General features: G+C 36.3%; 2 protein-coding genes across 2 annotated transcripts; both read left to right on the top strand.

The window, feature by feature from the left end:
- Nucleotides 1–6,819: 6,819 nt before the first annotated feature.
- On the top strand, nucleotides 6,820–8,244 carry ccl19a.2 (chemokine (C-C motif) ligand 19a, tandem duplicate 2). Its single transcript, XM_026931500.3, is given in 5 exon segments — nucleotides 6,820–6,850; nucleotides 6,853–6,951; nucleotides 7,375–7,495; nucleotides 7,667–7,779; nucleotides 7,881–8,244. Coding segments are annotated over 5 exon segments (375 nt in total). The 3' UTR covers nucleotides 7,892–8,244.
- Nucleotides 8,245–11,036: 2,792 nt separating this feature from the next.
- On the top strand, nucleotides 11,037–13,211 carry ccl19a.1 (chemokine (C-C motif) ligand 19a, tandem duplicate 1). The gene is made up of 4 exons (XM_026931428.3): nucleotides 11,037–11,228; nucleotides 11,463–11,586; nucleotides 12,019–12,115; nucleotides 12,486–13,211. Exons 1-4 carry the CDS (start codon nucleotides 11,153–11,155, stop codon nucleotides 12,513–12,515), a joined length of 327 nt encoding a protein of 108 aa, XP_026787229.1. The 5' UTR covers nucleotides 11,037–11,152; the 3' UTR covers nucleotides 12,516–13,211.
- The last annotated feature ends 152 nt before the right edge of the window (nucleotides 13,212–13,363 follow it).

Genomic DNA, 13,363 nt, shown 5'->3' with positions numbered 1-13,363 from the left:
GGCTAATGGTTAGGCCACAGCACTCTCACTGCTGTGGCCCGGATTCAATTCGTGGCCAGGGAACCAACCCCAGCTACTGGGGTTGCGTGCAACAGTGCACTCTCAGCGCCGGTCCCAAGCCCGGACAAAAATTGGGGAGGGTTGCGTCAGGAAGGGCATTCAGCGTAAAACTGTGCCAAATCAAATAGGCAGGCCAATGATCCATTGTGGCGACCCCTAATGGGAGCTGCCAAAAGAGGAACAACAAATGTAAAGTTTTATGTAAAAAAAAAAAGTTTTAACATGTAGGTGCTGCTGCTGCTTTGAAAAGAAAAAAATCTTTAAAAAGTTTTCAAAAGTTTCAGAAACAATAATATTCCACCATGTTTTGCATGGACGGTAAATTCAGTTTAAGTAAGCTTACCAAGAAAAATTTTGCATAGGGTAAGTACCAACTTTGTCATACACCTCTTGTTTAACATGTTGTTTATTCAAAGTGATGTAATATAAGCTAGAATATATACTTTATATTGGCTGATGGATAATTTAAACCATAATTTAAACCCTGCAGTGAGTCCTGGGATGCTAAAAATGAAATTTCTCTTACATCCATTTGCTGGAAAAGGAGAAATACTGTGTGAGGATTGGGAAATTTTCTCCCTCCCATAGACAGAAGTGTCACACTGAGGTCAAAGCATGAATGTATACAAGCATGTGTTTCGTTTCTAGGGTCTGTGTTACAGGATACAGATGGGTCATATTACAGGCTGACATTACAGATGAGGGGGTGGATTTAACAGAGTTGAAATTCCTCTGGTTTCCAGAGGAAAAAGAAATCTTTGAACACCACAAACACTGCACAATATAGTAATATAGACACTGGACTGATAAGTCAAAGTTCATGGAATTTCATCTTTGAAAGTTATTAGTGAGTTTTGTGTTGTGAGTAAACAAGATAAACTCACATTTGCTGACAAACTTCGGGAAAAGGTCTGTGGCTGGTTGTCTGCCATGTCTTTCACAGATGTTCCGTCAAACTTCCAACACTATGTTAAGATGTTAATTGTGAAAGATACAAAATCATAACAGTTCAAAAGTTTGTGTCTCACATTCTGGATGTGATATAAACATTCTTCTGAATCCTGTAATATTGTAATATTCAGCCTCTCTCAGCCCACCCTCCTGTACATTCATCCTGCTTTAACTTTGTCAGATGTCAGATGTTGTCTTTGTTGCAGCATGCACTTGCATTTCACTTTTAACATCTTGAAATGCATTTTTTTAAATATAAATTGTAAAATAGTGGAACTTTTTGTTCAATCAGAAACCATGGGAGATGCAAATTTTTGAACTCAGTTATAAGTCTTAGCTTGCTAGGACTTAGGACCATGCCAAATTTATATTCCTTAAACAAACCTACATAATTCATCTAAAATGTACATCAAGAAGCTAGCTATTAAATGCAAGATAGCTAGGTCATGTTTTTAATGAGGAGTTGCTTATAATGGACACATTTGGCTAGCTAAAACTTTCTTCATCTTACAAATGAGTTTATGGCAACTGTTTGGGTAGCACCTCGGCTTTCAGTGCCATGATGACGTCCTTAATCATAAAACATTACGTCTTAAACATGCCCACAAACAACAAAGTTGTAAGCATCAAGAGACTTCTATGCCTTAAATTTCTATCTAGTATAAATGCTCTGACTTTCTATGAGATACTCTATGTACAGTATCCTCTGAAAATATTGGAACGGCAAGGCCAATTCTTTTGTTTTGCTATACAATGAAACTTATTTGGGTTTGAGATCAAAAGATTAATATGAGATGATAGACCAATATTTCAGTTTTCATTTCCTGATATTTACATCTATATGTGTTAAACAACTTAGAACATGGCACTTTTTGTTTGAATACACCCATATTACAAGTGAACAAAACTGCAGCAAAACAATGACCCAAAACACACTGCTGACAAAACAAAAGACATCATCAAGGGAAGAAAGTGGAAGGTTTTAGACTGGCCAAGTCAGTCACCAAACGTCAACCAAGTTGAGCATGTGTTATACTTCCTGAAGAGGAAACTGAAGGGACTAACCAAATATTAAGTGTTATTTCCTTTAATTTACTTCCTTAATTCACTATCTGTTCCTGTATTTTTGATTTCCTAAAAATTGGTACCACCAAAGTTGCCATATAACACAACAAATTATGTTGTCTACACTACGTATTTCATAAACCAACAAGCTTCAGTAAATTTTCAGTTCAGTATTAGATTTGGTATAATGCCTGTTAATCACATTGTTTTAACATAAACAGTGACATTTTTGTACATTGACATTAACATTTCACATTACATATTGACATTTAATTTTACCCATCAAAGTTAAACTTGAAATTAAAAAAATTAATGAAAAATAATTTTATGAATAAAAGATATTTTTTAGAAACAATCCCATGGACTCCACAGACCACATGACCAGACCACTGCTTAGCACTGTTTAGCCACTGGCAGGATGCCAAACCAGACATAAAGATCTTCTAGTGTTACACCATTAAAGGTTTAGTTTAGCCAAATAGCACTCCCTGTCTTTTAGTGCTAATCTATAATAATAAGTGGATAAAGTTTTAGCTAAAGTCAGCCCAATTCCTAAATAAAATTCTTGATAGTCAGACTCAGTCAGACTATAAATGTACTGTTCTTTGCTTTTATGGTAGGATTTAGAATTAATGTTTATGCTGCAAAACATAAATGACAGTGAATATCACCTAACTACTAACCATTGTCTAGAGGTGCATGTCAGGCAGAAATAAAAGCACACTGCCACTGGACTCTGGAGCAGTGGAAACGTGTGGACTCTCTGGAGTGGGATCATGCTTCACTATCTGTCAGTCTGATGGATGATTCTGTGTTTGGAGAATGACAGGAAAACACTATTTACCAGCATGCCTAGTGCCAACAGTAAAGTTCGGTGGAGGATGGATAATGGTCTGGGCTGTTTTCAGGGTTTGGGCCCCTTAGTTCCAGTGAAGGGTAATGTTAATGTTAATGCTACAGCATACAAAGACATTTCAGACAATTGTATGCATCCAACTTTGTGGCAACAGTTTGGAGAAGGCCCTTTCCTGTTCCAGTATGACAGTTCCCCTGTGCATAAAGCGAGGACTATAAAGACATGATTTGACAAATTTGGTGTGGAGGAACTCCAGTGGCCTGCACAGAGCCCTGACCTCAACCCCACTGAACACCTTTGGGATTATTAGAGCTCTGATTGCAAGCCAGGCCTTCTCATCCAACATCAGTGCCTGACCTCACTAATGCTGTTTTGACTGAATTGACACACATTCCCACAGACTTACTCCAAAATCCTGCAGGAAGCCTTCCCAGAAGAGTGGAGGCTGTTGTATCTGCTAGTACATTTCATTCACACACACACACACATACACACACTTTGCACAATAGCATTTGTAGCCATGCTGGTTTTATTGAGCAACATCTAATACACACTGCACAGAGTAGCAGTTCCTGGAACGTTTGTTTACTGCTGAGGAACCAGTGCCAAACTCCTTACTGCTTCTCATCTAACTCTCATCATTCCTGATTTACCACTCAAAACAAGAAATGTGCTCTGTAGTGAAAGTCCCCTACTTACAGTAAGCTAAGTGTGAAGGACCGCCTACTGAGATTTTATCCTCCGGGCATTTTCCTGTTAACATGAGAGATTAAGCATTATAAGTCCTTATGGATCACTCACTATATAAATGGTTAGGATAAGATAAATTACCTTTGTGCTGAACTGTTATTTACGTGTCAACACTACTGTGTCATCACTACTGAACTATGTAAAGATAATAAATAAAATAAATAAGTAATATGAGTCAGCGTATCTTTTTTTTTTTTGCGCTGCAAAAATTTAAATTGTAAGACATCACGTGAGCTAAGGTTCAGCATAAGGTTGGTAAACATCAGGGTAATTACGGTTCAACTCCTGAGGGGATTTTTTTTTTGGAATTTTTTTCTGATAGCCCTATTGTAATTCGCTTATGTTGTACAACCCATTCATTTACAATATGGCGTCCATTGTACACTTACCATATCACATTTCTTAAAGCTTTGATGGTCTATTCTTTGTCCAGATCCTTTCTGATTGCTCTATTTAGCTTATGGCAAGGTTTACTTTCACTTCCACGTCTGTCTGGAGTTCAAACCATCAACAATTCCAGGTAGATTAAAAGACCTGTGAATGAAATGTTGAGTCAGAGAGATTTTGCGGTCTTGTGGCATTGTTCTTTCAGACCACATTTGGGTTTAGTTTGAATTTCAATACTCAGTGCTTTGCTTTTTTGCTTAATGCAGTCAAAGTTCCACCTGCAGTCTTTCATGACCGAGCCAGTGGCTTGACCTCAGAAGGGGTTTTTTATTTCACTGGTTTCTCTTCTCATTCCGTCCAGTTCTACGGTATGTGAGCATGTACTTTCAGAACCTCTTGTCCATTCTTATGTATTCCTCTCTCTGAAGACCACATTATGCTGTAACTTTAGAACAAATCTGATCTGTCACGATAAGCATCAGTAGATTGTAGTATTGTGCAGAATAGACACTGGCACCTTGTTTACTCCATATTATACACGTTCGCACATGCAGCTACACATTCGGTGTGTGTAGATGGTGGTAGAATAGACGGTGGTAAAATATGAAAATGTCACACAACATGCATAAATACTTGAACAAGTGAATAATGATGTCTCATATCTCCACTCGATTTATGATTTATGGCTTTTACACTTGCTAATAAGCAGGATTCGCTAGCAAGTTCACTTTTTCTCTTTGCACAACACTTCATTTCATGCCCAAAATGGACTTCTGTAGAACTACACCTAAAAATAGATTTGTTATTTCAAAACAGTAGAACTACATTTCTTCTAACACTTCTTCCATAGAAATGGTACCAACTGGTGCATTACAGTAGGTACACTATTTGTAGAGTAGTACTTTGGAGTTATAAAAATAAAGGTATTGTAATCATTGGTTGTTGTTTGGCTGTTGATGTAATCAGATATTTTACAACATTAACATTACAAACAGAATGAACTGCACATTTTTATTGTTTACATCTGCATTTATTTATTGCTATTTTCTATTGTATTCTTAGCATTTACATTCATTCATTCATTCATTCATTCATTCAGCTTCAGTAACCACTTTATCCAGGTCTGGATTGTGGTGCATTTGGAACCTATCCATCACATACTCGTTCACCCCTAGGGGCAATTTAGAGTAATCAATCTACCTGTTGTTGGAAGAAACCGGAGAACCTGGTTATGAGTATTGTGTTGACAATACACTCAACAATTACAAACAAAATGTACAAGAAGCAATCATAGTAACTGACATACTGACAACTACTGTACACGTTTGTCTACACTAATCATCTCACCTTATGTTCTCTAAACTTATGTTTACAAGTGAAAAAAAAATTGTATGCTTGATCGATCTTAAGTTGAGGACTCCATTTGATCATGTGGCTGATGAGCACGAACTTTTAATTTCTTCTATGGGGCTAAGGTACGAAGAAAAGTGACACCATCTTTGGATGGACTGCAAGTCAGTAATTATCTCTGATATGAGGCCATTAAAATGACTTGTTCTGTAATGCATCACTTCAGCTTCATTTAGGTCATCTGAAAATGAAATTATACACTCTCATGCCAGATTTGGGATTCATTCCTGGATGATATTGTTACATGTATAATAATATTAGCCCAGAACATTTTTTCTTCGCATTTTTAGTCTCTGCTGTCTATTTGTTATCCAAACTGGGATCTACTGTATTTAGTTTGGACTTGAGTCTTTGAGACATTGAGTCTAATCAGTTTTCAAACACAGTGTCACATTTGCAGGTGGTGGAGATTGAATGTTAAACAGCAATGAATGTAATTCATTATGTGTCAAAGCAATGTAAAGTTAGTGACCTAGAGTGCATGGAATGCGTGACTGTCCATAAAATCATCAGAACAGGCATGGTCATTTGTATTCACAGCATAACCAGTGTCACTGCTCTGAAGTGCTATCACTCTTGGCTCTGTGGCACAATCTTCTTGGAAACACACACCCCTGTCCTGATGCCAGAAGTTAACATGAAGTCAAGTCTGTGGCGGCTGATCATAGATCAAAATAATGGCAAAGATAATAAAGGCTGTACCTTGCAACCGTTTGGCCAGAGTACAGGCTTTATATTGAATCCAGATGTTGGCTTTAAATGGTGCAGTTTAAACAGAGAGGAAGCTGGAAATTCTAAAGAACGTAAACAAAAAGAAGAAATTGCTGCTCTATCAGGCTGAGAGCAGCATTAAAGTGCTTACTAGTGCAAAAAACAGCGAAACAGGGAAACAGTTGCACTTCTTTGGAATGTATTGCTTTTTCCTGAGAATATAACTGTCCTTGATCACACAGCAATAATAGTGTCTTTCATGCAATCGTGGACTTTTCCACTATAACAATTTATCAACAACTAACCACAGAGAAGTGAAATCAATGTGCACAATATGGCCTATTTTACCCCTGCTTGCCTTTCTTTGCTTTTAACTGAATTCATAAAGCATTGTGAAAGCATTATGAAACGATGCCTTCATTCATGTGATAAAAAAAAGCTCTTTTGGAGAGCATGAGAGTTTGTCAAACAGTAAAAGAAAAGGTGGGGGATGTGCCGGGAAACATTTGGAATTGGGGGGCGGAGAGTGACGGGACCTTCTGAACTGATGAGTTTACGACATAATGAAAGTGAAAGTTGATGTTGATTGCAGGCAAGAGGTTCAGCAGGTGTATAAATAATGCCATGTGATGGTACCTGTGCACACACCTGGGGAACATTGCATCTGATGCTCAGAAAGCTGCAGAACACAGACGCAAGCATGCTGAATTCAGTAGTTGCTCTTCTGGCCTTCACTGCACTTCTGTGGAACAATGCACAAGGTAAGATGCACATGCACATGCATGCAGATCTATTGCTGTTTCTGTTGCTTCAGAACGAAAAGAATGTAGGTCTTTCATCCATCATATATCACTATGATGTAGACTCAGGGTCAATGACCTCCTGAGCTAAAGTCTTTTAAAACTGCAGGCCTATTGTGTGCAATAAGAACTTGCTACAGTGCGTGGGCTAAAAATGTCATTATTCATTTTTCTCTTCTCAAGGGGTCTTTCCACTTTCCTCAAGTGACCAGCTTTTCTGTAAAGCATGCACAAAAAATATATGTAGCAATAGCATGCAAAGAAATCCACTCCAATTCTCCAATTCATATCACTTTATATGCTAAATTATAGATTGTCTGTTTTTGCATTCGTTGATTATCTATCACTATCGTTATCATAATGAGTTGTTTCTCTTTTTTCTAGCATTCTCCAGTAACGCTGATGACTGCTGTCTGTCCACCAGTGATACTTTAGTTCCACGCCGCATTGTAGAATCCTACATCATCCAAAATGCAGACAGTGGATGCTCCATTCCAGCTACTGTGTAAGTATTTTATAGTATAGTAAAATATTATAGTAAAATAGGGTATTTTATTACATAAGTCTCCAACTTTCTGCAACCTTGTTAATACCTTAGAAAACTTAGCATAATGAGATGCTGAAGCAAACCTTTAAATACTCACCTTTCTTTCCCTTCTGACTCGCTGTCATATAGGTTCATCACAAAGAAGAACAAGAAGCTGTGCTCTCCACCTGCAAGTGACACGAGATATCCATGGGTGTTGAAGCTCATTGAATATATGGGCAATCGTAGCAGCAAGAGAAAAGGTACAAGTTAAATCTACTTAATTATCAGTGTTAAAAAGCTGTGTAGAGGTTAATTCTATCTTGTCTTTACTGATTTACTTTTTCTCTTTCTTTTTTTTTAGGCCCTCAGTGATAAACAGGGTGAATATGTCTAGGCCTGTCGGATCATCATGCCTGGATTTTCTGTGACAGCATTTGTGATGTTAATAAGCTACTTTGCCTTTGTATCTGTGTTTTTTTTTTTCATCTTGTTTGAACATTTCAAAAATCACACACGTGCTCTTGTATTATGCTTCTCATACAAAAAATGAACAAACATAAAATGTGCCAGGGACCATGTGTGAATCTGTGTGCACTTGTGTCAACACGTTGTGTTTTATACACACTAAATCTACTGATGAATTGTATTTTTTTTTTCCTTATGAATATGTGCATAGCTTTTTTAAGAGGAGTGAATTCAAATAAAACTCATTTTAGTAAATAAAACTTGCATTTGTTGCACTTCTTATCAGTCTACTATCAATAGTGATACAGGATATAATAGTGATATTGTGATAAATTGTACTTTTACACAACACTAAGATATCACAGGCATTGTCAGGACTTTTATAACACTGACTGACTCTATAGTTACTCACAGCTGATTGGATTTTAAAATATTTTTGCACCAAAGGTGTCATTATTTCTCCTTCAAGTCCAGTATATTGAGCTCATGGTGGTTTTTACAGGTTTGCAAGTGCAACACAGCTGTTTTTCTGTCAAAACCAAACCTAAATATTGTGATATAATTTCTCGACTGTGATAATTTACTGTTTGCATTAACGTAGTTCAGTCATTTTAATAGTTCTCCTCATTTGTATGGAAATATGCTTGGTAACCATGGAAACTGTAAATGCTAACTATGAAAAGTAGCTTGATACCTATGGAAACTAATCAATGGTTTCCAACAGAAATTAGTCTGGAGGCACAGATATACTCTCTCTAATACATTATCATTAGTGTCAGTGCTTTAAGCAAGAGTAAGAACAACAGTAAGAGGTAAAACTGGAAAGTTTTCTGACGTGGGACAGAGGGCTTTCTGATTTCTCAATAACTTGACAAGTTGCATTTGTAGGTCTTTATAACTTCAGAAGAGAAAGAAAAGAGAAGATAGTGAGGCAATGATGGTTGTTGTAATGTAAGCGAATACAGGAACTAACTTATTTTTTGGATGTTACACAACTTCAAGATTCAACGATTCAAGATTCAAAGCGTTTATTGTCATGTGCACAGTGAGGAAACCAAGTTTCCCTGAGCAATGAAATTCTTCCTTTGCTGTCCACATTGAATGCCAAGATAACAGAACTATATAGAAATAAAAAATAAAAACAGACATGCGCATACATACAAACAAACATAATAAAGTGTAGACTATGTTACAGAAGTAGAAATATAGATTATATATATAGAAATATAGACTATGTACATCTGTATGTGTGAGTGTGCAATGTTGACTTGTGCATATGAAGCATATCTCTATGTGCAATATTGACTTATGTACAAAACAATACAATACAAATACAAAATCAAAAACAATAGTACAGTAGCCTGTAGTAAATTGAGTGCAACTACACAATAACAATAGCAGCTGTCACATTTAACAATGTGCAAATCGAAATGAAATCAACTTTTTGCAAATGTAATATAAAAATTTTTTGGCAAATTGCTGTGGTATAAGAGTTATAAGACACTTCAGGATGTGCCGTTATTGGAAAATAATCAATTTCCCGGTGGTAACAGTAACTCCGCTTCGTGTCAGGCCACATCACACCACTCTGTTGTTGATTATTTTCCTGTAACAGCATGCCCTGTCCTAGTCTATTCCTTTTATATATTTTATTATAGTATTGTAGTATTTAAAAAATGTTTTCAAGTATTGTGATATAATATTTGCTATATTTCCTATTTCTATTGCATATTAATCTAGACCCAATAGTCTAAATGAGCATTATTTTGCATTTATCATTCCTCATGTTTTGCACTCATGGTTTTGGTGCGCCACGACAGTTTTATTGCACTCAGATGCCCTCGTGTGCAGCACAATAGATAAACACATTGTGTCATCTGTGGAATCCCCAAAATCAAACAAGAATAAGCTACAAAGAAAAACTGATGCTGGTGTTTTCATTACCGTATCTGAAGATAGTGAGTGATATTTACAAAGATGATATACACTATCTGGACCTTACGCAGCAGCATCTGGATTTGAAGAGAAAACAAAAGCACTCTTATTGGAATGGTTCCAGTTGAATCTGGGAAAAAGCACAGTAATTACAATCCAGACAGGACGACCATCACAGTGTGTGAGAAAATGTGAAACTGGCACAAATTTAAAAAATGTATTCTGTGAACAAAAAACTGTGAAAAAAACCCTTTTACTGTAATGTAGCACATTGTCTTTTCCAAACCAAGCATGTCCTCAATAAGTCTTCACTGCAGATGATTAATACAAATCTTTATATTTTATCTTCTATATTTTCACATTGCAGTTTCTAACTCTTGTTTATAACTCTTGAAATGTTTTCGCCTTTCTCATGGTTTCTGGTTGAAAAAAAAAAAAGAATGTCTGTTTTGCACTGTATCTGTAAAAAGTCACATATAGTTTCTTCCATTATTATTACCATAACATACACAATTTACTCTATCTATCTATCTATCTATCTATCTATCTATCTATCTATACCAGTTGTAGGACATCCACCATGTTGTGTGAGATGCTGAGATGCTTTTCTGCTCACCACGGTTGTGATTATTATTATTATTATTAAGTGATTATTAGTAACTTTAACATAGTAACGTTCAGCTTGAACGTGTCTGGCCATTCTCCTCTGACCTCTCTCATAAATAAGGCAGAACTGCTGCTGACTGGATGTTTTGTGTTGATGCATGATTTTATGCATTTCGCTGCTGCCACATGATTTGATAATATATATATATATATAATGTCTGTTTTGTTTGCATGGGTGGGTTTTGTGTGTGTCTATGTGTGTGTGAGAGAGAGAGCGAGAAAAAGAGACGGGAAATAAATTATACAACACCAAAGTTGAAGGTTTAGTGTTTGCTTGTACTCTTTTTAAAAGGCAGCCAACGACAAACATTCATTCAGTCACTTGACCTTTGCTCCACTGAAGGCCTGGGAATCCCCACATTTGGCAGAAAGCAGCAGAACATGTGAGTGAGGTCTCACACTGAAGGGAGGGTGTTCCTTAAAACGAAAGTCAAAACTTTGCTATAAAATGAGTGAAGCAGAAATGCAACAGAAAGAGGAGGACATTTAACATCCTTAAGAGCAGCAGTGGCATCTGATATCAGTGCAGAAAGAGGGCCTGTGTAACTAACTTACACCGTGACCGCAATGGCTCGATGTGGCTTCTTCAGTCTGTGTGTAGGTGTGTGGATCACTGCAGTCATCATGAGCATCTACATGGATGGTTAGTTTTTATTGTCTATTCTCCTGTAGTATCTGGTTTTTAGATGAATCAAGACTGTGTGTGTGTGTGTGTTTTGACTGTATAACAAACCTGGACTGCAATATGCATAATGTTCATGGCACTTTTTGCTAGAGTAATCAAATTCTAGCATAATCAAATTAATCAGCATCCTGGACAATGCTTTTCCTTCATACAAATCTTCCTAATCTCTGCATGTTCCTCTCTGTCATTTAGTGTCTCTTGGAGAACAAGCATTGGACTGCTGTTTGAAGGTTGGCCATCATAAGATCCCAAAACGCATTGTCACCTGCTACAAAGAGCAACGCAGAGGCGATGGCTGCTTCATCGATGCTGTTGTGTGAGTATCACCGGCACGTTGACATTTAAAGTTTCGCTCAGTGATTCTTAAGTCAGTACACCTTTTTTAATATTATAAAAATTCTCATTAAACTCTGTTGAGAGGAGGAACTCCATGCTCTTGGTGCATCATGCTATAAATGGAAGGAAAACAAATGAGCTGACAATAAATGTGCAACCAGTTAGGACAAGGACTCATCTCAATTTAGATTGCTCTGCCTCTTGCGTAGAACTTTAGGTGTTTAGTCTAGGCACATGTTTTGCAAGGAACAATGAAGGAGGTGATGAGTTTTCCAAAATCACTGACTATACCTTTAATGAGAATGGATATTACTGTACTTTATGAAGAATGCATTTTTAAATTTGAGTGCTTCTGTCATTCCAGTCATGGAAGTAGCAGTAATTTGTAAAATTTTTTTATTTGTACTTTCAGCTTCCGTACTCGAAAAGGCCGGGATCTTTGCGCTCCCCCTGAAGCCGACTGGGTCATAGACCTGAAGAATGTAGTGGATGGCAGGAACAAAAGCCAGGTATATAAGTGCATTTGAAGTGATAACATTATATGAGATTGTAGCTTTTGCATATCATAGTCATGAATCATTTTTATTTCTTTTATTGTTTGTAGGTAAAGTTAAAGTTTGCATTTGTTTCATTCTAGAGGAATAAGTATATTAATTGTTAGTTTATAAAATTCAGGTCAATAAGAACACACATGAGCTCATGAGCTCAGTGTGACAATTCATTTGCCTCATTGTTGAATTGAATGACATCTTGGGTTTAAGAGCGTTGGTGCTAATTTGACTCAAGTACGTGCATTGAGAAACCACTACACTTAAAACCACAGACCACAAACCAGATTCACAGCTGATTCTCTTCTCTTTCTCTGTTTTGGTATTGCAGGATGGTATCTGTAAAGACAAGAGAGACTAGGTTGCTTGGTCGGAAACTGGAAGTTGACGTTTTTTTGAGATCATGGCAGCTAAAAAGCTAAATTGTAATTCTACACTGTTTCCTGTGACAGCATGCTTTAAATGATCTTTTATTCTCTGCACTGTAATGCATCTGTACCTGTTTTTTTTTTATTATTATTTTTTTTTTTACTACCTATAAACATATAAAAATACTTTGAAAAAAAAAAAGCTGTGATAGTGATCAAAAATCTTGACCATGTCTATGTTACTGTTGCTTTAATGATTTAAATGATTAAAAACAAGATTAGGGCATTTTTCAGCTCTCTGTCTATACAGTATATTATTACAAACTAAATGAAATAAAGTAAAACGCAGAAGTAAATGATGTCCATTTTCGTTGTTTCTGTCCAACAACTGTGTAACTGGATTTTAATGTCTGAAAAAGTGGTGATGTAGAAGATAGTTTGGTCAAAAAGCTTACCTTGAGCCTTATAGCCTTATAGCACACATTGTTAATGACATGTCTTGTGTATTATGGGCTAAAAAAAATTTTATTTAAGTTTAAAGATTGTTTATGTATCTTTGTCAAATGATCATTTTTTATTTATTTTATCATAATCAATAATTAGCATCCTTGTGGTATGGAACATGAACTGTTATGAAAAAAGAAATCGCATGGATAATCACAAAATAAACGTTATTAGTTACAAACATATTGTTTGCATAACTTTATGCTTCTTTTTTTGCTAATGAAATATGAAGTTAGTAATATCAACTGCTCTTAAAAACACTATTAATATAATTTAGCTATATAGTAATTAATATATAGATGAGGAAGCCTTTATTTGTGACATATACATTATAGTG

The sequence above is a fragment of the Pangasianodon hypophthalmus genome, chromosome 24 (genome assembly GCF_027358585.1).
Source record: "Pangasianodon hypophthalmus isolate fPanHyp1 chromosome 24, fPanHyp1.pri, whole genome shotgun sequence".
Taxonomy (NCBI): Eukaryota; Metazoa; Chordata; class Actinopteri; order Siluriformes; family Pangasiidae; genus Pangasianodon; species Pangasianodon hypophthalmus.
The sequence above is the reverse complement of the archived record's forward strand: the minus strand, read 5'-3'. Positions and strand labels throughout refer to the sequence as shown.